We start from the raw sequence: 26,920 nt of genomic DNA, 5'->3' as shown, positions 1-26,920 counted from the left end.
ACCCCATGTGATTAGAAAGGGACACCTGTGTATATCAGAGTCACCAGGACCCAGTTCTTTGGCTGACCTCTGTTCAGAAGGCACCAGGACCCAGTTCTGTGGCTGACCCCTGTTAAAAGGGGCTCTGTGTTCACAGAGGGCAGTGCCTTTGGGAGTCTGGATGGGAGCAAAATCACTCTTTACCTCACAGAGTCAGGCTAGGCAGCAGTCCAGGTGGCAGGGACATTTCCCTCCTCAGTCAAAGGCGATGAATGTAGTACAGTAGTCCCTGACCCCTGAAAGCGCCCTGGAGACACACAGGTGCACACCTCCCTGAGTCAGGGTCTTGGTTCATCGGTGTGTGCTCTGAGCAGCCGCTCCTGGTGGGCCCCCAGTGTTGGGAGGGCCCCAAAGTCACTGCAGGGGGGCTGGGATGCCAAACCCACTTTCTTTTAAGTAGCTGATATTATAACTAATCCTTAAGAAACCTCCACTTGTTAAATTTTGAATATATATATATATATATATATATATATATATATATATACATACATACAGCCTACAGTTGTCCACAGAATCTATGTAAACATTTCCTCTCTTTGCAGTGAATGTCTGTAAGCCCCGGGCTTTCTTCTACACATCAGACAAGACATTTTATCATCACAGGTGGACTATTGGAGCAGATGTGTGAACCCAGCTGCTTCCCACTAAAGCAGACCCCGAGATTTACATACATGTCAAAGCGATGCCAAAAATTGGGACTTCTTTTTTATTTTTGAAAGTAGGGTTCTAGTTCATAAACTATATCATGTATACTCAGTGGCCAGATGTTCCCGCTGCTTTGTCTAAAACAACGAGTAAGCATTTTAAATTCCATATCTAATATAGAAGACACCAATAAGATATAGTCGAATAAATGAGAGCTCTTTTGAATGTTCTGTGCATTTAAAGGATCTTAGAGGGCCCTGAGGCCAAGTAGTTCTGGCCCCAAATTCAGTTACTTAGATTCCCAGGGCAGCCCAAGCTAGCAGACCAGCTTTTGCAGCAAGTGAGAACACATTGCAAAACACTCCCAAAGACTTTATAGCCAAGTCTGCTCTATAAAACCCAAAGAAAGGAGGACGATTCAACGAGTTCCCTGCTGAAAATTCGTTCATGCTCATTACTCCCACATCTGCTAAGTTTGGGCCTTTGAGGTTGCCGGGAGTATGTTAAGTGTGTAACGCTCCCTTTTGACCACCACTAGATGGCAGTGTTGCACAGAAAATAGCCGATGCTGCTAAGCTAAGTGAGCCTTATCTTCCTTCCTTCCTTCCTTCCTTCCTTCCTTCCTTCCTTCCTTCCTTCCTTCCTTTCTTCCTTCTTTCCTTCCTATCTTTCTATCTATCATTTATTTTGGATAGGATAGAAACGAGGGTTTGGTGCACACACACACACACACACACACACCTGTATTAGGCTCACTTTACTTTTGCTCCTGAAGAACTCCAAGCTCAGGAACAAAAAGAGTGCTATTCGCACGAAGATACACTTTTTGGTGTCAGTCCAGGGGACAGAAGGCCTATCTCAGACTCCGATTGTCCTCTACAGCAGGGACTCCTAACTTCAGCTGCACATTAGAAACAATAGGAAGAACTGAAATTAGATCACTGGGCCTTATATCAAGCAGCTAAATATAGATAGCTTAGATTTTCTGTTCTTTCTGTCAGGACCTTACACATGCTAGGCCAGGACTCTATCAACAAACTGACTCTCCTAAATGTGGATTTCTGAGGGTGAGATCCAAGCATGTTTTCTGATAGTTTCTGAAGCTCCTCAGGAAATTTCAGTGTGCAGACAAGAGCGAGATCCACAGTATTGCACACTGTCCCCACCAGCTGGCCCTAAGTGGGTGGGGGTGGGGTGCATGGAATTAGCTTAGGTAGAGCCCCCCCCCCAATGCCAAACCCTGGGGCTTCTGTTTTCAATGGATTTCCATGAAAGACACTGTGCACACGTGAAGGGCTGGGAAGGAAGGCCAGAGTGTAAGTGAGGACCCAAAGCCTCGGAAACAGAACAGCAGGGAGGCCAGGCAGAATGGACGTCTCGAATGGCTAGATTCCCCTCCCATATCATGACTCAAGTCTGCCACCACCCACTCCCCCCCCCCCCCCCCCCAGTGCTCCGGAATCACGGGGAGTGCTAAAATAAAAGATGCTGGATCCCATAGGTTAAGGTGACTGAACGCATTCGTTGTTATTTGCTTTTCTTCCCAGAGTAAGTCTCATCTGCATAAAGTGAGAGACCGCCCCTGCCTCTCCCAACCAACTCAGCTGATGCTCAGCCCTCTGATAAATCCACATGGTTAGAGTCTGACATGAAATAATAGCCAGTAAATCCCGGTTTCCTGAGAACATCCAGCTAGTTCCAATCCATTCGTGCAGCGTCCCTGTTCCGTTTTTATGGCTGTGGATGCGTGGCAGGAAGATGGATGGCCACAGCCATTACCGTGCCTGTCATTTTCACTAGCTAGGCTCTGCTCGTCTTCATCTACCCTTGACTCCCGAGAGAAGCCTGGTTATGTCCGTCATGTGCAGTTTCCAAAGAACCTCCTGAGGAGAAAATCGACAGCTTTCCTGGCCCCGTCATCCAAGCATCTCTCTTTCACCTCCTTCATTACATCAATGGCTCTGCAAATGAAGGCAACGCCTCAGCTCGGTGAAGGGCACGGGTCAATATCCTGCTGAAGTCTAAAGACGACACAGAGAAGCCGCACACCCCAAGACGAAGAGCCCCGCCACAATGCCCAGTTGAGGGCCCACCCAAGAGGGGCTGTGGCATCAGCACACACTAAGGGATGTTGGGTTTCTGAAGCCAGGTAGTTTTGCACAGAATACCACGATAGATAACCACGCCAACACAGGGCGTGAAAACAGTGCTCAGGGCTGGCCTCTCACTACAGTGTCCTCTCCCACACCCCCTCACTTCTCTCTCTCTCTCTCTTGCCTGATGTCTGTCTGGAGGCTGGCCCTGGATGATGGCAACCCTGTTCCCTGCAGTCTGTCCCAGAACTTGGGCTGGGTTTGGCTAATGGGAAGTACAGGCAGAAGTCAGGTGGGGGGAGGAAAGAAATTGGGAGTAGGGAATGAGGCAGTGATTAAGCCGCAAACCTCTTGGGGGTTTCCCATGCCAGCTCCTATGAACCTTCCCTATCCCCGCTGCCACACCTGCACCCTCGAGCATGTGGTAGTGACCCATTCCTGTCTTGATAACCCAAGGGAAAGTTTCCCAGTTAAATTCTCTGGCGACTTCTGGCCCTCCGCTTCCTGTAGGGGTCCTGCTGGGGCCATGGAATGAGTTACGAATTCACTTTTCAGTTCTGGCTGATTCAGGCAGGAGCCTAGTGGAATAATGGACACACCTCAGAGATCTTAACTCTGAGGAGTCCAGGCAAAGGGTGGATTAAGACATCATGTTCTGTCTGAGTCTTCCAGAGGTTTGGGAAACACTTGCTTAATGGCCAGTCTCCTGTTCTGTAAAGCAAAGGGTCAGGTCAGAGGCCAGGTCCCTTCTCCTTGGGCTCTAGCTTCTGTTGCTGCAGGATGCTCACAGCCAGATTTCAGCCCCTGGAGGAAAGAGCTTGCCCAGGGAAGGACTGGGAGCCCCTGACCTAGCTCTGGCTGTATCTGAGATGTATAGATCCACGCAGGGAATTTGGCTCAGTTTGTTATACCTCAGCTCTCTGCTTGCAAGTGAGCACTCCGGGGTGTGCTGGGATTTAGAATCAGAACTTACTGACATAAAAGTTTCATGTGGCTGTCAAGAGGCATCTACAGCACAGCTTCCCCAATCCTGCCTGCGCGGATCCTTCTTGGGCTCCATAAAGACTAGTCAGAGCCCCACGGAGGCCTGACCCCTTGGCCTACAGTTTTGACTGTTGGTTGCATTTCTGACTCCCTTGCTGGAAGGCCCAGGATGCTGGTATTCCAGGGTCACAGCTTGAGAAACACTGATGTTAACAGTTACCTAGGATACAGTGGACTAAGTCCACATAAAGACTATGTGCCGGTCTCTGGGGGTGGTTCTGAGGCACGAGGTGAACCCTAGCAGATATAACAGAGAGAGGTGACTGTGCTGAACCCCAAGAAAGCCTGAAGATCACAGGATGGGGGAAGCATTTCAGGCTGAGGGAACAAAGAAAGGAAGGTGATGCGGGGTAGAGAGGGAGGCCAGAGGCAGAAGAAGCAAGGGCAGGGTGGCACCAGAATGCAGAGCATGATGGGAATTTCCTTACCCCCTGAACCCTCACCACCTCCTACCTGCCTTCCACACCAGGCCACACTATGGCTCAGACTTCTCTCTGGAGTCGGTTAGACCCCGTCCCCGCCCCCCCCCCCCGCATCCTTCTCTTTCTGTGGAGATATGCCAGGACCTCTCAGCCTCCAAAGGCCAGGAGATGGTAGATTAGTGTCCCTGCCCGGTCCCTTTAAGAACTAGCACGGCTCCTCACAAGACACAGAAAGCCAAAGGACGGACTCAGCGATGCCCATTCCTTCTAAACTCTCTCCTTGGCTATTTTACTTTCTCTAACCTGACCTTTCCCGCCTTCTCCCTTGGGCGCCACTACACATGTTGAATCCTGCTGGGGGTCTAGGCTCAGACCAGTAGCCAAAATCATCCTAAGGCATTTGAACTTTGTCCTGCTGAAAAACAAAAACAAAGCAAAACAAACAAACACAAAAACACAAAAAACCTAGGACAGCACTACTGAGCAGTGTCCGGGGGACACGAGTCATTTTGTGGGACCCTGGATTGAGAGAAAAGCACTCTGGATGACCCCCATCAGCTCCACAGGCTTCTGTTGCTCCTCAGAGCGGAGCAAGCCTTGCGACACATGATAACTACCCACCAGCCAGGGACAATGCAGATAAAGCTATCTGGACGAGATGCTGGATCACAGAGAAGCAAGGACCACGTGGTATGTGGGTGGGCGGCCAGAAAGTAGACAGTTTCTCAAACGAAAATAGAGCCCTGCTCTCTGAAAGCGGGTCCTCCATGAAGACAGGTCTCCTAGGGAGGCAGAAGAAAGGGCTGCTGGCCTGGGCCCTATGGTGGGTAGGAGAGTAGAAGCCCAAGAGGCTTTGTTGCCTGCGGCAGGGAAGAAGAGTGACTAAGGTACTGGTCCTACTGCAGCTAGAGCAGCAGTTCTTGACCTGTGGGTCACAACCCCTGTTTTGCATATGTTTTGCATATCAGATATTTACATTACAATTCATAGCGGTAACAGAATTTCAGTTATGAAGTAGCGAAGAAAATAATTCTATGGTTGGGGTCACTGCAACTGTAGTAAAGCATCGCATCATTAGGAAGGTTGGGAACTGAGCGGTCAGGGAGAGGGGACCGAAGTGCGCAGGGGGCTGGGAGTCTCTGGGGATGTGGTAGGAGTACCAGGAAGGCGTTCCCCACTCTGTGGTCTTTTCTGCCTAGTGCTGCAATGACCCTCTTCCAGTTCCAAACCTTCTAGAAGTACTGAGAGCACAAATCCTGTACTAACAATCTGGAGGAAGGGGATGAGAGAAGAGGGGTACTGTGAGCAGGAGGGAGGGGGTGGGGAGGACTGGGTACTGTGAGCAGGAGGGAGGAGTAAGAGAGGAGGGGAACTGTGAGCAGGAGGGAGGGGTGGGGAGGAGGGGAACTGTGAGCAGGAGGGAGGGGTGGGGAGGAGGGGAACTGTGAGCAGGAGGGAGGGGTGGGGAGGACGGGGTACTGTGAGCAGGAGGGAGGGGTGGGGAGGAGGGGTACTGTGAGCAGGAGGAGGGGAACTGTGAGCAGGAGGGAGGGGGTGGGGAGGAGGGGAACTGTGAGCAGGAGGGAGGGGGTGGGGAGGAGGGGAACTGTGAGCAGGAGGGAGGGGTGGGGAGGAGGGGAACTGTGAGCAGGAGGGAGGGGGTGGGGAGGACGGGGTACTGTGAGCAGGAGGGAGGGGTGGGGAGGACGGGGTACTGTGAGCAGGAGGGAGGGGGTGGGGAGGACGGGGTACTGTGAGCAGGAGGGAGGGGTGGGGAGGACGGGGTACTGTGAGCAGGAGGGAGGGGTGGGGAGGAGGGGTACTGTGAGCAGGAGGGAGGGGGTGGGGAGGAGGGGTACTGTGAGCAGGAGGGAGGGGGTGGGGAGGAGGGGGTGGGGAGGAGGGGTACTGTGAGCAGGAGGAGGGGAACTGTGAGCAGGAGGGAGGGGGTGGGGAGGACGAGGAACTGTGAGCAGGAGGGAGGGGGTGGGGAGGACGGGGTACTGTGAGCAGGAGGGAGGGGTAAGAGAGGAGGGGGTACTGTGAGCAGGAGGGAAGGGTGGGGGAGAAGGGGTACTGTGAGCAGGAGGAGGGATGAGGGAGGAGGGGTGGGGAGGAGGGGTACTGTGAACAGGAGGGAGGGGTTAGTAGGAGGGGTACTGTGAGCAGGAGGAGGGGTGAGGGAGGAGGGGTTCGGAGGAGGGGTACTGTGAGCAAGAGGGAAGGGGTGAGGTGGGGGAGAAGAGGTTCTGTGAGCAAGAGCAAGAGTTGGAAGGGAGGGAATTGGATCAGTTCAGCAAGTGCAGCAACCAGGAGAGAGAGAGCTTTCCCTGGCTTTAATGTGATGAGTGTACCTAAGACATGGTGAGCTTTTTATTCTTGCTTCAGTCTTTGAATGGATATTGCACATGCAATGGTTCAAAGGTCAAAGGGCTTCAAACAGGAGCAAGGAAAGGAAAACTCTCTTCCCACACTCACCCTTTCAGCGACACCTGCTTCCCCTCCAAAAGTCAATGGAGTTCGCTCTTTCAGCTTTATGATTTGACAAGAAATAAACATGTAAAGATTAGTGTTTCCTAATTTACACAAATAGCTACATTCCCTTCTCTGCATTGGCTCTCCTCGTCCTGGGGCCACCTGCCATGCCTGATACGGTGTGGCTGCCGTGGGATTCACAAAGGTTGTTTTCTGACATTTACTACCACCAGAAGCGGTGAAACGAATGAACCGGACATAACTGGGGCTGACCATCCGAGAGCGGTGAACTGAACAAGTAAGCATAGTGCTGAGTACCATGAAAGGAACATGGACAGGGATGAGCGTGACGTCAGTGGAGCTAAGCGCTCCCACAACAGCGAGGGAACAAAAACGATAGGACCCTGGCTTTGCACCCTGGATCCAAGACTTTGAATTCGGGAGTGCTTTGTTTCAGGTTTTTGGATTAGAGATGGAAACTGCTACAATCATCTCGGGTAGACGATATTCAACCTGTACATTATTAAAAGTGCTTTTCCTGCCTCATGGGTACGCACTGTCTTCCCCCGTCAAATCAGGTGCCGTTTGCTCCATCCGTCTATCTCCCGTTAATACACACGCGCTTGCCATGTTATTTATTTGATTTGGTGAGAGCCATCTGGGGAGAAGTGTTGGTCCTTATAGCTAGAAACAGTAATGCGTTCTCAAAATCAGGCCATGGAGAGACTAGGTGGGTTTTAGCATCCACGGAGAGGATGGTGGACAAATCCAAGGGGTTGCTTAGAGCAATAAGGGCAAAGGGACGTGATGAGGTCCAGTTGCTCCGCAGAATTGCAAGGCCCTGAGTGTGAGCTGGGGAAGCCTGCGCTCACCTCTTCGTCCCGCCACTGTGCACGGTGCAGCTGGAATCAAGGCAGGCACCGAGAACCCAGCCTGTGAATCTGGCAAAGCTGCTCAGTCTCAACTGGGAAACCGTTTCCTGTGTGCGCAATCTGGGTGCAGAATCCCAGTGTTATTCACAGACCGCCCATCACACCACTTTTCTAAAGACCAGTAGATAATCTACGTGTGGTATAAATTCTAAAATACATCTCACATGAGCGATTGCACTAGGCTGACCATGTTAATTAAATGCACTGAATACGGGGGGGGGGGCGCACAATAAACCACGGTTTTAAAAGAATCGTGATGTTTAAACACAGAATCATAGCATTTACCTGCTTGCAGGGGGTGAACCTTTACAGCTTTATTCCCTCTTCGGGCTCCCCATCCCCCCCCCCCCACCGCATCTGCAGTTACAACAACCTGGACAGGAAGCAAATCTGGACACCGCTCAAATCTGATGGCAGAGGTAATGTATCTCATTCTTCCAATTAGCACTGTTAATGCTTTTGGATCCGCCAACAGCATGATCTTTTCTAGATTTACTTGGGAAAAAAAATCAATAAAATAAACGGGTGAGGAACATTTGAGCACTGTGGAATGGGCGTGCTGGATTTGAGCAAGGCCGGGAAGTCAATTCATCCCATTCATTAAAACCTTTAAAGCATGCCATTAACTGAAGCAGACGAGTACCTCAGGCTCCACTCAGTCAATCCACTCAAGTTCCCACTAGCTCCTCTCCAGTCCCTGCCGCCATGGCAACAGGCCCGTGCCCTGCCCTGAAGGGGCAACAGGATCTCTAGCCAGACCGAAGCTTTTCCTAATCACACTTGTCAATACAGGTCACGGAGAAAAGGTTAGATAGATTTTTATCAATACAGGTCACGGAGAAAAGGTTAGATAGATTCTTATCAAGTTGGGTCACAAGCTACTAGCAAAGTGAGCGGCCAGCAGCAAGTGACCGGACCTACCGTCCAGAGTATTTCCCAAGAAAGCCAACCACATAATTAGTGTGCCAGAAAATGCACACTGTTGACAACTGGCCATCACATCTCTTACTGAGTATGGACTTCTTTGAACATCCACTTTCCTTCCTCACCAGCCACCTCCCTAAAGTAAAGGACTACTGGCTGGCTCACTCAATCTGATTATTAATTAGATTACTCATTTCCCTAGGCCCTAGAGTCTAGGGGAAAGTGTGCTGGCTAGATTTATGTCAACTAAACAAACTATAGTTATCTGAGATGAGCAAACCTTGATTGAGAAATTGCCTCCAGAAGATCAGGCTGTGGGTCAACCTATAGAGTATTTTCTTAATTAGTGATTGATGTGAGAGGGCCCAGCCCATGGTGGGTGGTACCATTCCTGGGCTGGTGGTCCCTGGTCCTGTAAGAAAGAAGGCGGAGCAAGCCACTTGGAGCAAGCCAGTAAGCAGCACCCCTCCATGGCCTCTGCATCAGCTCCTGCCTTCAGGTTCCTGCCCTGTTTGAGTGCCTGTCCTGACTTCCTTGGACAATGAAAAGCAATGTGGAAGTGGAAATCAAATAAACCTTTTCCTTTCCAATTTGCTTTTTGGTCATGGTGTTTTATAGCAGTAATACAAACCCTAACTAAGACAGAGGGCACGGCCTGCCACACCAGTTTTCTGCTCAAAATAACGCCCAGAAATAGAGCTTTTGTCGACGGAACTTCCTTGCTGGTTTCCATTGCGGGACCTGTTTTCTGTAACAGACTGCATTTTCAGCATCGCTGCTCTCCAATTTAGAAATATAAACACCACTTCGGAGACTTACTTTACAATTCATCTTCTGATTTATCGTGGGTGAGAAGGTCAGCTTCCAGATTTTCTATCCTAAATTGCTTCTGAACAGATTTTACAAACAGACTAAGGACTAGCTTTCCTCTGGACGAGAACAAACTCTGAAAGTTGGGTCTCTCTCTCTCCCTTCCTCCCTCCTTCCCTTCTTTTCCCTCCCCTCCCTTCCTCCATCCTTCACTAGTCTATTAAAATGTAAACAGTCAGCAGTCCCAAAATTTCCCAAGTCAATTATTTGCAGAAGACTACACAGGTGTTGGGGAGACATTGGAGTTTTAAAAATAAAAGGGCAAATGATGTTTTCATGGGCCAGCTGCTCAACGGATGTGAGGCTGGGGAGCACCCTCCTTTGCTCTGAGACTCAATTAGCAAATCAATTACCATCACACCCTGGCTGCCAACAGACTGGCTCTTCTCTCTAGCCATTCCAGAGCTTGGTGAGGTTCTCTCACTGATGGCCAGGCCTTCAATTCAACTGAAGCCTCCGCTGGTTCCTACCAGTGCTGGCACCGGGGCTCACCTGAGTTTAATTACGGATTAACAACCACCCAAAGAAGCAGCATCCCATCTTGCCCTCCTGTATCCTTCGCTGACCCAGCCCTGGCCCACCCTAGAAGCTGGGCTTGGCTTAGCCACCATGGCTGCCGACTGTGTGGCAGGCTGTCACTCTCAGTGGGGAATAAATATGACCAGGCAAAGCAGATGGTCACTGCAGGGGCACATCCCCAAAGTCTGCTGGGCAGCTGTGGTGGCCCCTTTCAAATAAGTAGCAGGTTACTGGAGAGGAAAATGGTGTCCACTTCTCCTTATCCTGCGACCACCACAACACAGCCAACTTGCACACTCACCCAGCTCAGGGCTTTTCTGATAGCAGTGAAGTGCTGTGACTTTCCTGGGGGGAAGGTCAGCCTAACTAAGCTTCCCAGAGACCGCAGTCATGATGATGAAGACTTCCGTGTCTGTCAGTAACTCTCCACCTAGGTTAATCCACCTTCAAAAGCTGACTGGCAAGCCTCCTGCCCCTGCTTGCTCACACATCCCTAGGCCAGACAAACATAAATACCAGGCATTTGACCTGCTTTGTGGCCTGAGACGGCCAGCAGGCCTCAAGTGGCATTTAAAACATGTTTCATCCACTGTTTGGCATTCAACAATAATAGAGTGTTTTCCTTCTTTCCAACTAAACCTCACAAATGACTATTTGTCTAAGTCCTGGATCTGACCATAGGGCAAATCATAGGATATTTGTGGGTCTTGAGTTTCTCGCATGGAGCTGAAGAAGGGGTTGACCTGGAAAAGTCTAAGGTGCGTTTTGGCATTCTCCAGGTCTAAAATGGGGAGGAGTCGCCTCCACATTTTTGCAAGTTGCATCTATCATGACCCATCTCATTCAGCACAAACCAACACGTAATGGCCTAGGTCCATGCCATAGGCTGCTCACCTTCTCTACTGACGTGTGTTCCTCATTGGCGACATTTGCTTTCCTCGATTCGTTTTTAGACCTGCTTAGCCTTCTGGACACCTTTTCTCTGAGGAGAGTAGCATATCCAATGTGTTCATAGATAGGATTTGTGGTCATTTTTGCAATGTACTCAGCAGCCTTGGTCTCTATGTAGAGTGTGATCAAGCCATCGGTCACCAGGTCGTGGATGGATTCGAACCTCTTCTCACCTACAAAGTGCTTCCCATCATGGAAGAGCCGGTAGTTTAAGGTCTGGTTCCCAAACCTGTCCGCCAGGAAACAAAGGGTTACAACAGGTCCGAGAAGCACTGGGAAATAACAGCAGCTTCCAGCATGCCCCCAAATGCCAGGCCTGGAGCGGGTGCCTGCATCTAATAATCTCAGAGGACCTTTGAGATGGGTACTATTATTATTCATATTTCACAGTACAAGCAACCAAGTCATAAAGAGCTGGGGCTCCCTGCTGGGGCCTATGTGCCTGAACTGAAGCAGACACGATCTAACCTCAGGGACACATTTGGGAACATCCCATCCTGTCAGTCACTCAGGACATTGTGCCATCCCATCCTCATTGGTTAACTTCAAAGTCCTGGTTTACAAATACTTCATCTAAAAGCCTCTTTAATGGCAAGCAGTGATTACCTCTGCAAAGGATAACACCTCTGCACTCACATCTTTGACTGCTACCCCACCTCTACCATCCCAGTTAGTGCAACCGAAGAGAAACCTCAGCTTGGTACTGAGTGTACCACTAAGACTGGCATCCCCCAGTCTCACCTGCATGACTCCCTGTGCCCACTATGGGATACGAGGAGACAGGAGAACTCTCTGCCTACACAGAGTTCTTGAGAGCTTTTGAAATAATGAAATAATGACTCTCTCATCATTGGGTCACTGAAGACATGCTCTGGATGTCTCCAGCGGCAACTGGCAAAGCCTCTTGGTGGGGTTACACTGTGGAGACTGTGTATGAAACACACACCCTGCACGGGCCGGCCTGGGATGGCTTTCCGTCACATCCCATCCATTCTTTCTGTGGAGAAAGCTCTAGTCAATTTCCAAGAGTCCTCAAAAGGACTGTGTGAGGAGGAAACCTCCTGAGGGACACAAACGACACCCGAGTGCCTTAGCAATTGTGGCGTTGGCCAAGCTCAGGAGGAGCCTTGCTGGCATGCATAACAGAGTCATCGTGGTGAGTCTGGGGTCATGGTGGTCCCTGAGAACTCACGGTTGGCTGCATGTCTGTAGCCAGGTAGAGACCCTTCACCTATGTCCCCCACAGCTGGTATTTGGAGACAGTGGGATGCAAAGTAACCTGAACAGGAGTGACGGATTGTGGAGACTATGCATCTGGGGTGAGGGGTAGGTTCAGGAGGTGGAGTGATGGCGGAGACTGAGTGTCAGGGACGAGAGGCAGGTTCTGGAGGTGGAGTGATGGCGGAGACTGAGTGTCAGGGACGAAGGGCAGGTTCTGGAGGTGGAGTGATGGCGGAGACTGAGTGTCAGGGACGAAGGGCAGGTTCTGGAGGTGGAGTGATGGCGGAGACTGAGTGTCAGGGATGAGGGGCAGGTTCTGGAGGTGACCAGCGACAGCGACTGTAAAGCACAGTTGGTGCATCTGATGCCCATGTACTGTACACTTAAACTGGTGGAGATGGTCAGTTTTAAGTATGTGCATCTCACTGTTGTAGGGAAATGGGGGAAACCCTGCATGTGTGAAATCCTGAGTGGATGTATGTTGTTGACATGGGCACAGCCATGTCAAGAACCCCATGGTCTCACACTTATGGGGAAAATGGCAAATACCCCCTAGTCCCAGGGAGGCTCAAAGAACAACAGAAAAGCCTTCCTTGGGTCTAAGCTTGAATACTGTGCCCAGAAAATGTCCACCATCACTTTCTCTCCCTGGATGTTTACAACCTGAAAACTGCTCCGGTACAGAGACTGTTCCTACTGAGACAAACTAACCCCGCTCTGTATTTAGCTGTATACCATAAACCCTGCCTTCTTGTTCGTTTGTATGCAATAACCCCATCTCCCTAGTCAACACTATATTATAAATGTGCCGCTCTCCTGGGGCCAACAGTTTCTCTACCAGGTAGCTCAATCTACCTGCTGTCGGCTTTTCCATGTATCTGTCTTTATTGTTTTGCCATCCGAGTCAGGTCTGTCCCTGGAGCATATTCTAGTTCTTAAAAATTGGAAAAATCATACAGGCCACTTTCACGATCAGTGTGTGAAACGCAGCTCACCTTAGTGCTAGCGTGTAACATCCTGGCTGCCGCTGGCTTTCTCGAAGGATGTAGGCACCCTCCACGCCTCCAAGAAGCTCGTCAGCTTGTTCTCGGGAGATGATCCCATGAAACCTGGAGGGACAAGGCAATCAGTGCTCTGAACAGACCATGTGCTATGTCCTATGAGGACCAGGCTAAACAAGATGGTGGCTAGGTCCCTAGGCACCCACCGTCCCCCATGGAATGAAGAGGGTGTGCCAATGTCACACTTTGAAGGCCCTCTTGGGACAACCTCCCTCATTTCCCCCAAAAAGTCGCAAACACAGGAAAACACATAGTCCACCTGGCTTTGCTCTGGGGCTGAAAATGGAAATCGAAATGGAAGCTAGGTTATAGCTCTTTTCAAGCCATGGGGAATAACAAAAGGACAATTACCAATTTAGCTTTCAGCGCAAACACAGAGAACCATGGATTATCCTGATTGCAAATGAACACTTATTGATTAGCAACCTGCTTGCTTCTGGTGCTGGGCATCATTCATTTTAGGGGCTCATTCTCTGGAAAGAAGGGCTGGCTAGAAGCCATGTTCTCCCAGTCTTTTCCATTTGAGAGTAATTGTTTAGGTGGGTGCTTGGAAGAAGAACCTACTTTTCTGTTGTAATGATAATGGTGTCTTCTCTTTGTCCATTACGGAATGAACACATGTCCACGCACGCACACACACACACACACACACACACACACACACACACAATGTGGGGACTTATGACTTGGCAAAGACTGTACTGGCCTCCTAAAGGCAGTTGTCTGAGGCATAGAGTTTAGACAGTGACTGAGGAGGTTGAAGGCAGGTAGCTAGGTGGACCTAATTTTCCTACTTTTAAGTAAAGACGAAAGCTCACAGCCATCGCTAGCAATTCTTTGGGTTGGATTTTCGTTTGTTTGCTTGCTTTGAGACAGTCTCTCTAATGTGTAGCCCTAGCTGTGTTGGAACTCACTATGTAGAACAGGCTGGCATCAAACTCACAGAGATCCCCCTGCCTGTGCCTTCTCCTGAGGGTACTCCCACACCCATTTTTTCCCCTTGTTTTTCTGTTATCACTAGCAATTCTAACCTTCGTGTGTCTAAGATGAAGAGACCTTGAGTATGGAAAGAGGCCAGTGCCCAGGGACTCTAAACTCTTGGGAGAGGGATAAACACCTCTTTCTAGAATTACCTAGTGGTAAGGAAACTTTGGGGGGGGGGGGAAATCATATAAAGAATTTTATAAAAATGTAACCTTTGTTTCCCCTCCCCCTTCCACTAAGAACACAAAGCCTAGTATTAAGCACAAATGTAATGGAGGTGTGTATGCATATGTGTATATGGAAGTGTGTGTGTGTCTGTGTGTGCGTGCATGCGTGCATGTGTGTCAATGAAGAAGTATGAGTGTGTGTGTGTTCCTAATTTTCTTTTTTAATACTTCTTTTTTTCAATACTGGTCTCTTCCAGTTGATGTTCTGGTCTGCGTGTGGGGAGCATGGAGGAAAGACGCAGAAGCATCAATGACCCTGCACTAAAAGCTCAGCTCTTAGGTGAAGGCAACGATAGCCTGTGGAGAAAGAGGTTTATGCTCTGCCAAGTTTCGGTTTTAAATCTCAGGACCCAGTGCTCAGAGCAGCGCTTTGGGGGAACACTGGGGACGAGTGCTGAGCTGTAAGGGCAGCCCTGGCAGGGGGGCTGGCGGTGGCCTTGATGAAGAGCTCCAGAGGAGGTATGAGGACAGAGCGTCTAGAATAGACCAGCAGGTGCCGCAGTAGGGCACAAGTGGGGCACTGGGGTAAGGGGCTCACGACAGAGGGCACAGGGACCTGGCACCCTGTCCTGCTATAGGACAGCGGTGGCCTGAGAGGGCTTCAGTCTGAAAGCAGGAGGGCAGTTAAGTACTAGCTTTCTTGAGCCAGAAATGGAAGAGATGGCCAGAGAGACAGGTGGGTGTCAAGAATCAGGTCCAAGAGTCCAAAAAAGGAAGACACAGTTGTGTGTGGCTGAAAACACTCTGTGACTTATGCACAGTTTAACAATTCAGAATCTCCGGATAAAGGGAAAAAGGCAACAATGGTTCTCTTTCAATGGGGAGAGTTGGGGGTGTTTCCCACCATCTATTTTTCTGTTTTATTTTCCCAAGGCACAAAGTAGTAAAACTGAAAATGGCAGGGGCTGGAGACATGGCTCAGCAGTTAAGAGCACTTGCTGCTCTCTCACAGGACCCAGCACCCACATGGCAGCTCACTCTGCACCTCCAGTGCCCAGGGCATCGGATGCCCTCTTCTGGCCTGGGCGGGCACCAAGCACACACTTGATACACGGACATCTATGTGGACAAACCACACACACTCTTAAAAATTAAAAATAAGAAAGGAAGTGGGAGCTCACAGTGGGGGCATTCAGGATTGAAATGTTGACGGTACAGGTACAAAGGATGTGCAAGTTTAAACAACGCAGAAACAAGTATTCTGCCTCCCCAGAGGCGCCCACTGTTACCCACCCGGGGCTTCCTGCCTGAGCAGCACACACACATGCTTCCTTAGGGGCACCTGCAATGCTTTCTGAGTAGACAGGAAAGAGAACTTCATTTTTTAAAGCAAGAGGAGCCGAACCTTGCAAGGTTTACATCAATCCTCCTCTAATATAAAATATTCTTTTGTGATTAAGAAAACACTTCCTTGCTTTCCTGTCTTCTTTGCTCACAGGATTTGGCAGGTTGGAAGAGAAAATAGAAAAGATTATTCAATCAAAACTTTTGTGTAAAAAAAAACATTTAATAAATAATGTACCTGTGAGATTCAGGCACAAAATTGTATGTGGTAGATTTTCCTGTTTGTTCTCTTTAAAAAAAAAATAATTGTGCAGTTTGCAAGTAACCCCCCAAGTCAGATCCAGGAGACAACACAGTCTAGCTGTCAGAGGCAGAGGGTAGGGGAGTAGCAAGGTGGTAGGAGGGTGGGTGAGAGGGGAAGCCTGCATTCCTGCGTGGGTACTTGAGAGGAGCTGGCTGGAGGCTCAGATCCTGATAGGAAAGGGTCTGGGATGCAGCTGTGTCCACTGGGAAGGAGCTCTGGGCTAGGATGACCAAACTGTCCATTAGCCATGAAGCTGAGGCTCTTCTGGATATGAGGATGAGAGGGACGGTCTTGGACTGGCTGAGAGCGCAAAGGAGGTAGACTTGAAAGGTTTGTTCTCATCACGCCTCTAGGTTGACGTTAGGAAGAGAGGTGACTTAGGTACCTTTCCCTCCTCGAGCCATTCCATGTCCCTTGCTCTCTAAGGTGTCCTCAGACTGCAAATGCCTTTCCTAGTCATGGTGTTTGCCTTGTGCTAGTCTCCTTAGGAGGCCAAGCAAAGCTGGAGCTGGAGTTACAGAATGTGGCTGTGTGGAAGGGGAGTTTAGCTGCAGTCTGGCTGATGCAATCAAGTCTAGAGAGTGACCCTTTTGGTTTTCTGACACTGCAGGGGAAACAAGATGCTTTTCTTGACCACTGTGCTATGACGCTCATGCCAGGAATTCAGCTGTAGTGTAGGGGTATGGGCATCCAAGGGTTTGATTGCATCAGGGTAGACAATAAATAAGATGCTGATGGCGAGACTTCCATTTCAACACTGGCCAGGCACCCGGAAGCTGGCTCTCAGGAGAGGACCTGCAACACAGGACTCCCCCACTTCACTACCTTAGTGGAAACCAGACACCCAGATGTGGGAAGAAAAATTCAATACAAAGGTGTCTGATTGCATTTATTCTTCTTACTAAACTCTTACACAATGGACATGTGATGAAGACCACGTTAAGGAATATTTAATAGTTAATATTTGAGTGACATATGAAACGACTGCTTATTACATTATTAAAACACGAAATAGTATAATACGTACTCTCTTCCATAATATTTTGGTCTGTTTTCCACCTGTATTAAAAAGAAGGAAAATGTTAACAATGCATTTAAATTCAAATCAGCTAGATAAAAATGTGATTCAGATAAACAGCTAGTGTCCTGGTTGTAATTTTATTATAGATTCATTCACCAAACCAGAGATCCATGAAACTTTGGAATTAATCAACACATCCTAATGGATAGGAACAATCCAGAATTATTGCATTTTTATATTCATTAGACTCATTTCCCATCCAAACCAAATGAACCGAATAAAGAATTTTCAGAAAAGATAACAGTTTTTCCCCCAAAGGAAACAAAGTGTTGCTCATTATAACAGTAAGGGATTTATAAAGATATTTTAACTTCACTCTAAAAGACAAGACAGATACCTCTAGCATGAATAAAACATAAGCATTTATTTCAATCTTCATTTAATTGTTTTGTTTTGTATTTATAAATAAACAAGGGTTTGCACCTGGAAACAACATAAAGCAAATATCATTTGGTTCCTTCTCAAACAAAATTGGGATTCTAGCATTCTTTATTATTTTCAACAAATGCCTAGTAATGGGCCCCAGTTCATTTGGTACCAGAGGCACAGCCCACGGAGGGCAAGACTGAAATTACTGCACCCTCTTTGCTCAAACATGTCATCTGCCACATAAGAACTTTACTTTCTGATACTCCCAGTATTGGCTTGGTAAGAAATGAGCACAGATTTTCACATTTGGCTCTTGGTCCTGCTTGGTCCAAATACAGTTGAACCATGTGAAGCTAGAAGTCTTATTGATGGCTGAACATTTGGGAGCAAATGCGTGTCTGTTCACTGGTGTCAGAGATGAGCCTGACAGATTTTTCTGTCTGTCTATCGTCAGATCTGTCTACAGCCAAATAGACGGTTCTACCAACAAGGTTCATAGATAGGCACAATGGGTGAATTTCCAGTATCAGGCAGGTTCCTGGTATACCTCCAATTCCTTTATATCCAGCAGGATCGTAGGATGTTACAGGCCATGAGGAAAGTTCAGAAGAAGTATCCAGAACATCACCTCACAATGTACCTGAGACAAATCCAGCTTGCACATAGCTAATCACCTAGACACTTCTAAACACACGTTCTCTCTTCCGTGTATCTCACACTTGAAAAGCACTCAGCTGAAAGGCTGCTATAACTCTTGATCTTCGAGGTGTGAAGTCTGGTCCATGTTTTTGTGCAGAAATGTTTCAATGATATAATCATCAAAGCAGAGTGTGTGAAGAGGCCCCTTCTTAGTAGGTGACTTTTCTAGAAATGCTCTGCTCAGCTGTCACACATCAGTAACCTTTAAAGTATGAGCTGAACATTGTCACTGATATCACTCTGTTGGCTTTTGAAGTTCTTATTTACATCATACTACTGATATTCAATTGCCACATCCATGTGCCACAGAGACAATTTAGATCTAGAAAAGCTAATGGGTGTAGGCAATGCACAATGGCAAAATCTCTTTCCATTCTTGGAGGTGTGATATCCTAAAATTAGAAGTGGTTCATTCTCTAGAAAAAAAAAGTTTTCATTCCTATCTTTGTGGCTAATCTGTGACACAAGATGTAAAAATCTGAGGGTAGCTTTGAACCCTGTTCCATTCCTTCCCCTCAGTTCTCCCTCAGGAGATGAATAACTAATCAATCTTCCCATGTGGATAGCAGAGTAGGTAAAGGTAACTCCAAACTTCTGGAATGTAGGCAAGAGGTCAATAACTGTTAAATCTAATTGATTCTTAATAAGAAAACAAGCACTTCAGCTCACTCATCACTTAAGAAAACACACAGCACATGCATTAGGTTTAGGACTTAGCCTTTGATGTGGGATTCCCCTCTGTATGCTGTAAATACCATTGGTTAATAAAGAACCTGGCTTGGCCTGATAGGGTTGAATAGAGCTAGGTGGGGAAAACTAAACTGAATGCTGGGAGAAGGGATGAGGAGTCAGGAGAGAACCCATGGAGCTGCCGCCAGAGAGAGACATTCTGAAACCTTGCTGGTAGGTCATGAGCGTCATGGTAAAATATAAAATAATGGAAATGGGTTAAATCTAGATGTAAGAACTAGCTAGCATTATGCTTAAGTAATTGGCTAAGCAGTGATTTAATTAATACAGTTTCTGTGTGGTTATTTTGGGAGTCTGGGATGCCAGGAAATAAACAAGAGGCCTTCATAAAACAAATTAGTGCCCAAACAAGCAAGGGAAGCTGGGAACACACTAGCAGCCTCTCACTACAAATTGGTGTTAAAGAGACCAACGAAAATCCACTTAAAACCTGAGAGAGTTTGGGAAGAAATTCTAGGGAACAAAAAAGAAAAAAAGAAACAGAATTAAGCCTGGCTTTAATATCGTGGCTCCTCTAAGAGAGGTTTTCCTGATTCAGCAGTAGCAGAAAAAAAGCCACGTGATTTTGAACCACTTCCTAGGTTCTGCTGCCAGTACAAACTCTGAGGAGGTTTGGCTATGGAGCATTAAATGGGGTTTGTAAGCAGAGTGCTATAACTTGCTTGATGACAACACAGACCCTCTGTGTGCATGAAATGGGGCAATGCGCATGGCACTCAGAGGCAGTGAACATGTCTCCATCATGCTGAACTGGGTGGAGCAAATAGGCAGGACTATTATGCATCTGAGTCTCATGCAATCCTACAACATGAGTTAGGCAGGGAGAGCCTATAAACTGCTTAGGTGGCAGAAAGTATCAAATTATTGCTAAAACATCCTAAAAGATCAAATTTCTAAATGTTACTAAAATTCTCCTAAATAACCATTGAGCACTGTAATAAGAATATTTATGTAATTTAAAGCATTGTAGGATTGATTTTCTAATTGTTTCTCAGTAGAGGAATGCATATGTATGCCTCTGTGAGGTTTAGAGCTAAATAGATTGGAGATGTCATCAACCTCCTCTCAAAGAGTAAGGCAGAGAATGATACCTAGTGCCCTCCTCTGTCCTTCGTGTGTTCCTGTGGGCATGTGCAATATACACTATAAACACATACATTTATATTATATAGTATGAGCTCATACTATATAATAAAAATAAACAATGAATTCTGTTGTCAAATATCCGAGTGTTATCCTGTTGTGTACACTGTAAAGATTTATCTTTCATATTGGTTTGCTAGAACACTGATGAGCTAGTAGCCAGGCAGGAAGCATAGGCAGGGTGACCAGACAAGGAGAATTCTGGGAAGAGGAAAGGCAGAGACACACCACCAGTCAGACACAGAGGAAGTAAGATGAGAATGCCTCACTGAGAAAGGTTACCAAGCCACACGGCTAAACATAGATAAGAATTATGGGTTAATTTAAGTTGAAAGTGCTAGTTAATAATAAGCCTGAGCTAACAGGTCAAACAGTTTATAATTAATATAAGTCTCTCTGTGTTTATTTGGGGACCAGGCTGTGGGTGAATGGCTGTGGGACCAGGTGGGACAGATACTTAAGTCTACATTACTCCCTAACTGCAACAGAGTTGGCAGTGCCCTTGGTGTGCCTAAGTTTATTAAACACTAACTACAGTTCCTCAGGGGCAAGGGATAGTCCTCTATATTTAAACTCAAGCCACTAAGGATAACACGGAGCTTGGGAGAAGACACCTTCCACAGGCTGGCATGCTTCTATTCAAAGTATCACAGAAAAGGGTGTTACCAAGTCATCAAAACCAGAGTCTTGCCCTTACCATGGAGCTTGAATCTGCACCTCGAAGAGGAGTCACTAAAGTCTTAGGATCTTAGAAGGTGCCAGGCATCCAAAAACCTCTGAACTGAGGAAAGATGATGGCTAAATGGCTAGTAAGCCATTATAGCTGACAGTCAGTGTTCATAGAGCAAAGAGATCAATGCAGGGAAGAAAATGGATGCAGGTCTTTCCTCACTGTGAAGCTACCTGCAGCATGACCCTCGAGAGGTTATTAAATATTTTTGCATCTCATTTTCTTCAATCTTTAGTAATATTGGTACTATCAAGAGATGCTATTTTAATATGACAGTTTCAGTGATCAGATAAGGCATTGCCTATGAAAACCACAAGACTTGGAACAGTCCGGGCAATGGTCTTACACTGCCGGGTGTTGCTACATGCTCTGTGTTTTCTATGCATTATCTCCTTAAGTTCTCTACAGCACAAGGAGGTGAGGACTCAGAGCTAGCACCAACCTCTGCATGACACCCCTGGCCCCAGAGCTTCTCTGCTGTTCCGGAAAAGACAAAGTATGTCAAAGCCTTGGTTGGCTCCTCAAACTCCTCATTTTAGCTAATTTGCTCATCTGGAGGACCCTGATTTTCTCTTTGCTGGGGCTGAACACCTTAAAACCTTCCTCAGTGATTTGATTTCTATCAGCCAGTTAGTCAACAAGAACTGTGATAAAACTGCCTGATATTCTGAGTCTTGCATTCTTTTCCTGTGATTTAGAATTATATTTCTTCCCAAACTAGCAGGTTTGTCCCCCAATTTATTTCGCTAATTTTAAGGAAGACTTTTCAGCAATTTGCAAAGCCCAGGAGAACATTCTGGTGACAGATGCACTGGGAGAGACAGGAGGTATAATCCTTAAATGAGTTTCTTTATAGACAGATTATTGTTGCTTAGATAAACACATAGTCTTTTATATTCAACACAAAGACATTTCAAGAATATCGTTGAGCCTTCTGTAAACAACGTTTCCAATTATTGGGGGAAAGAGCAAAGTTCTATAATCCCTCAGCAGCTGGTATATGTTAAGTTTATACTTAACAGAAATAATTTTAAGAACCTAATTTAGGAACCTCTTGCAAGAAGCAGCCAGACTGCTGGGTTCTTTGAAATACGCATCAAATGTGGGAGAAAAGGCCTTTGATGGGAGATTAGAACTGGTCATACTGGGGCGATTCTCTCCACAAAAGCTAAAGATGGTTAATGCCTTTCTAATTAGAAACCAAAGATCTCTGCTGAAAAGGAAATAAAATAAAAGGAATTTTCATTCTTCTAATTTAAGGTGCATGGTATGAAGTGAAAACTGAGCACACCCAAATCCCCACTGCTTTCTAGAATCCAGAGCCTTATTTCATATACATACATATATATATATATATATATATATATATATATATATATATATAGAGAGAGAGAGAGAGAGAGAGAGAGAGAGAGAGAGAGAGAAGGGGGGTTCTCTGTAGCTTTGGAGCCTGTCCTGGAACTAGCTCTTGTAGACCAGGCTGGCCTTGAACTCACAGAGATCCACCTGCCTCTGCCTCCCGAGTGCTAGGATTAAAAACGTGCACCACCACCACCACCCCTAGCCCCAGAGTCTTATTTTGCCCGGGGCATCACTTTAAGTCTTCTGAACCTGTGACTGAACTCTGAGAGATGACTCCCTCCTTTCTTTAACAGAATGTGTTATAGCCATCTCCTGTCTGGGGCTGAGGAAATGGCTCCACAGTTAAAAGCTTTAGCTGTCCTTGCAGGGGACCTGTGGGTACTCACACCTACACGATGGATTACAGCACCCATTCTAGGGGATCGGATACCCTCTTCTGGCCTCCATGGGTACTACACATATGTGGTGCACATACATACATACAAATCACTTGAACACATGAAATAAAAATAAATTTTGAAAAATAAAAAAAACCCAACTGTCCAGACTTTCTTGACCAACTTTAGCAGTCACTGTGGCTCTGCCTGTCCTGGGAGTTCAAGGCTAGGCAGTGTTAGGACTGCGTGAAAACAGTTAATGCACAGAAGACGTACAAACGAACCAGAGCAGTTCCGTTCATTTGCTCTGCTTTCTGCCTCTAACTTTTCTTTCGATTTTCCTGGGGATTTAATTTAAAAATTAGTGATACTTATATAGAAAAAGATACTTATATATAAAAGATATATATAAATATATATACAGTTCCTGACTGTGAAATAAATGACCCTGCACCGCCCCCCACCCCACACATACCCTGAGCACACTCAGCAAAGGCTACAGACAGTGTTGTCTTGACTCGTAGGTCTGTAGCCTGGAATATTGCTGAACACGCGACAGAATGTCCTATCTAAGACGGCAGTAGTGGAAAAGCCTGTATAAGAATAAAAGAACTTCATGCTTTTGACTGTTCCCAAGCAAAGTGACTACCAAACCAAAATTCAACTGAGCAACTACTTCGAGCGGATCACACAGAATGGAGTTAAAGGAAAGCTATAGAAAAATATTTATTTTTTTATAAGACTGGTCATTTATAAAAGTATGATTAAGGATAAGACAATACTTATGAAAGGCCACCAACAAATCAAAGCAGCACAGATGAACAAGAAATAGATCAGACTAAAATGCTAATAAGATTAGTAAGGGAACCTACTCCCTGACGGGAAGGAATATAAATGATGCAAAGCATAAGCCACAAACGAACAAAAACTAGAGGAAAAATCTGAGTAACTAAGGGTGGGGCAGATAACCAGTTACATGACCCACATATGTGACCTGCGGCCGCAGAAGCTCCCTGCTGCTGTGGGACTCCGCAGCAACTCTGCCCTAGATGGTGGGCTGGAACAGCCTCCACCAGGCAGCACCCAAGCCCAAAAGACACCGTGGGACAAGAGGCTGAAGCATTGTCTAGTTATTTCTCTAGGATGGACTTCGGTGAAGTGAGGATTTTCTAGAACTCATTAGATAAGCAGTCATAGAACACGAATCATAATGGGGGGAGACGCGATGCCCAGATTTCTTCTGTATACCTTTGAACTGCAATCACATGCAGGCACACCTGTAAACCGTATTCTCCCTTGCACTTTGGGCCTGGGCTTCTGCTTCTAATCTTCTTTTCAGGCCTACAGACCCGTGACCCAGAGCATCCCTAAAGGCTGGGCTGGGATAGGTAGAGGAGGAGACATACTGTCCAGGTTCCTTTAGTACAGATGCCCAACAAGCAGGCCCGGTGGGGGCTAACATTCCCATTTTCCACATGAGCAGAGGAAGGCTTGCAAGGCTATGTGACTTGAAGTTCATGAAAAGGAATGAGGATGACATATAGACCAGGATCCAGCTGATAATCTACATGGAGAGGAAGGGCAATTTCCAACGCACAAAAGAAAATGGAACAACAGAAACACTGAGTCTGCTGGTATCATTGGACTGACCCTCGCAGTGATAAAATCTCCAACGCTGTCCATTCTAGCCCCTTCAAAGGGACAGTACAGAGAGTCTGTTGGCTATGCCTAGTGTTTCAGCATCTCTGAATGACCTTCCTCAAGGCTCCTGGACACTGTCATAAGGAGTGCACCCTCTCCCATCCTGTGTTGTATTTCTCTTAGTTGCTGTTACAATTGTCTCTTTCTCTCTTTGTCCGCCATCATGAATCTTCTCTCCTGGTCCATCAAAATAGTATTTTCACTGATCCTGCCTGAACTCCCCCTTGTCCCCAGATCTATGTTTTATAGTGAGTCAGAAAAGACAAGCCTCATCCTGTTGCTGAATGTTGCTACAAACTCTTCACAGGTCCCTCACTGCTGGAGGGAAACCCACATGACTTAGTTGGTTCTTCTTGGACCTCTCAATTGAAAAGTAGCATCTCCTCTACACCCTTGCAAACACTGTACTTGGTGCCCAAAGACAAAAGTTTTGCTCTTTTCTAACTGTGGCTCCTAGCTCTGAATGTTCAGCCTTGAACATCTAACCTGAAATGACTGCAGAAGCCAAGAAAGTAGGAAAGGAGCACGGGGTGTGGTGGCGGGGTGGGGGTGGGGGACTCTAGGGAAGCGGATCCTAGGGCACAGGAGCTATGAAAGGGAGAAAATAGACGGGCTCACAGGGGAGGGGTTTAACACAGGGTGAGAGCTAAGGAAAGATAAATAACACTCAGAACGTTTGAAAACTTTATAGGGAAATATAATTTTATAAGCTTACTTAAAAATAGACTGTGTGCGTGCGTGTGTGTGTGTGTGTGTGTGTGTGTGTGTACACTTTAAATGGAGTTACCCTGACAGCATTTCCATCCTCCTGATATTTCCTACAAGCAGTGTCATGTTTTAAGATAAACTTTGTAAAGAGTAAAATAAGTTAAAAATCCAGATTGACTCATGAATAGAAAGTCCATCTCAATACATCTGACCCTGCATCTTTTTTGCTTCTGATTATGCTTCTTGCCTTGCTTGAGTCTCCAGTGCAGGCGAGAACCCAGACTCCTTTCCAGAGAAGAGGATTGGTCATTAAAAGCGATCTTGGCCCCTTGGTTGCATGCCCTTCCTCAAACTAAATAACCCTTGTTCTCTTTAGCCTTCTACAAAAGGCTCCACTCCTGTCCTTAGTTCATCTCCCTCATTCCTCTTCACTACTTTAAATTCTCCACATTCCTCCTAAACCCAAGGAGCTTGAACTATGGAATAGATGCTGCAGCTGACTTTGGGGGAGCAAGGGGGCAGGTCGGTGAACATACTTGCTTAAGCCCTCTTTTCTCTTAGAGAACTCTTTCCTTCAAAGCTTAACGCGTGTGCAAAGAGAGAGAAAGGAGACACATGGAGCTTAGGATGCAGAAGAAAGGATTTATTCAGTGTTAATCTCTTTTGCATATATAGTCTATTCTGAAGGGTATTTAGACAAGCCCCTGCAACCCCTGCCCAATGAAAACGTTAATTCTGAAGATAAACTCACTGTGTATCTGTTATGTTCTGTATGCACATTTGTGATTTATATATTAAAGCAGCTCTGTCTCTTTATCTGCCTGTTTCTCTCGGTGTGTCTACTTCTGTTTCTGGCTGTCTCTGTCTCTCCCCCTCTGTATACCCTGCCAAGATCATGTCTTGCCATTGGGGATAATACGCTAAGAATTCATGTTCCTGTGAGGGTTTTTCCTGCCCCCAGCGTGCTTTTAGAGATGTTCTTCCACCAGGCTGTGGGCGGTGTGCCTTTGCATCTTTCTCAGAGGGCCGGAAGCTGCAGCTCAGGGTGGGTACCAGTTTGCTCTAAAAGCTCAACAGGGCCAAGATTGAAGCCCAAACCTGATTTCAGGCTCCAGCACTCATTTCTCTACATCACAACGATTCTCTAAAATCCAGAAGCTTATTCTGTTATTTCAAGAGAAAAAAAGTTCAATACACTGCTTCTAAAGTAGGCATCCGCCCAAAACTCCCCAGCACAGTTACAAATAAAATAGTGAGAGCTCTTTATTCATGCTTGTCCTTCCTTCCGATCATTCTGGATTCCATGTGGCCTGGATACTGTCAGCACCTCTGACACTGAGCCTGTCTCCCATCCATCCGGGTTTAGCTCCCCAGAGAAGCTTTGCTTCTCAGCCTTCTCTGCTTGCACAAATAGTCTCGGCTTTCTTGATGCTTTTGTGTGAGAATCTTCAGAGTTGGTTGGATACATATAAGGTTCAAAGGTATTCACAGCAGACACGTGCACACTTCACCGGCACTCCATAGCATTTTGAAGCATAGCTATTTGTTCATCCTTGATCGCCTATCAGTCCGACATTTAAAACCATGGGTTTCAGAGTGGAGAACTTCGTGCTCTTCTCTCCATCACTAAAACACAAATCATAACTCAGCTTCATTGGCTACTGAACTTCTGATAGGAGGTGACACCAGCTTTGTTCCTGAAACTAAAGCCAGTACAGTCTGCATGTCCAGGAAGTGTTACAAACGCCAACTCCACCTAGCCTTGCAGCCTCCACTAAGCAGCACTGGTCACTTTTGCAAGCAGGCTGCCATTGGCAGGCGGCGGAGAAGGGGACCAAATGCCTGCTTTTTGCTGCTATCTTGGCCTTTCTGTCAACGTGCATCCATTAAGCATGAAGGGCAGGCTGGGGGCAAAGTTGTTCAGCTACAGGCTGATGTTTCCTCCTATCTTCAGTGTTTGGGAATGGGCAAGATTAATGCCAGTACGTTTTGGGCACAGCTG

At 46.8% G+C, this 26,920-nt stretch overlaps 1 protein-coding gene across 1 annotated transcript in view; it reads right to left on the bottom strand.

Annotated features, from left to right (window-relative positions):
* Chn2 (chimerin 2) overlaps positions 1-26,920 on the bottom strand; it is a 279,371-nt gene that overhangs the window by 79,824 nt on the left and 172,627 nt on the right. The window contains exons 4-6 of the mRNA XM_075955097.1: positions 17,026-17,057; positions 13,134-13,247; positions 10,861-11,146 (exon numbers count right to left, since the gene is read on the bottom strand). Of these exons, the coding sequence (XP_075811212.1) occupies positions 10,861-11,146; positions 13,134-13,247; positions 17,026-17,057 (432 nt within the window). The remainder of the gene's footprint in view (positions 1-10,860; positions 11,147-13,133; positions 13,248-17,025; positions 17,058-26,920) is intronic.

This window comes from Microtus pennsylvanicus, chromosome 21 (assembly GCF_037038515.1).
Source record: "Microtus pennsylvanicus isolate mMicPen1 chromosome 21, mMicPen1.hap1, whole genome shotgun sequence".
Lineage (NCBI taxonomy): Eukaryota > Metazoa > Chordata > Mammalia > Rodentia > Cricetidae > Microtus > Microtus pennsylvanicus.
The sequence above is the reverse complement of the archived record's forward strand: the minus strand, read 5'-3'. Positions and strand labels throughout refer to the sequence as shown.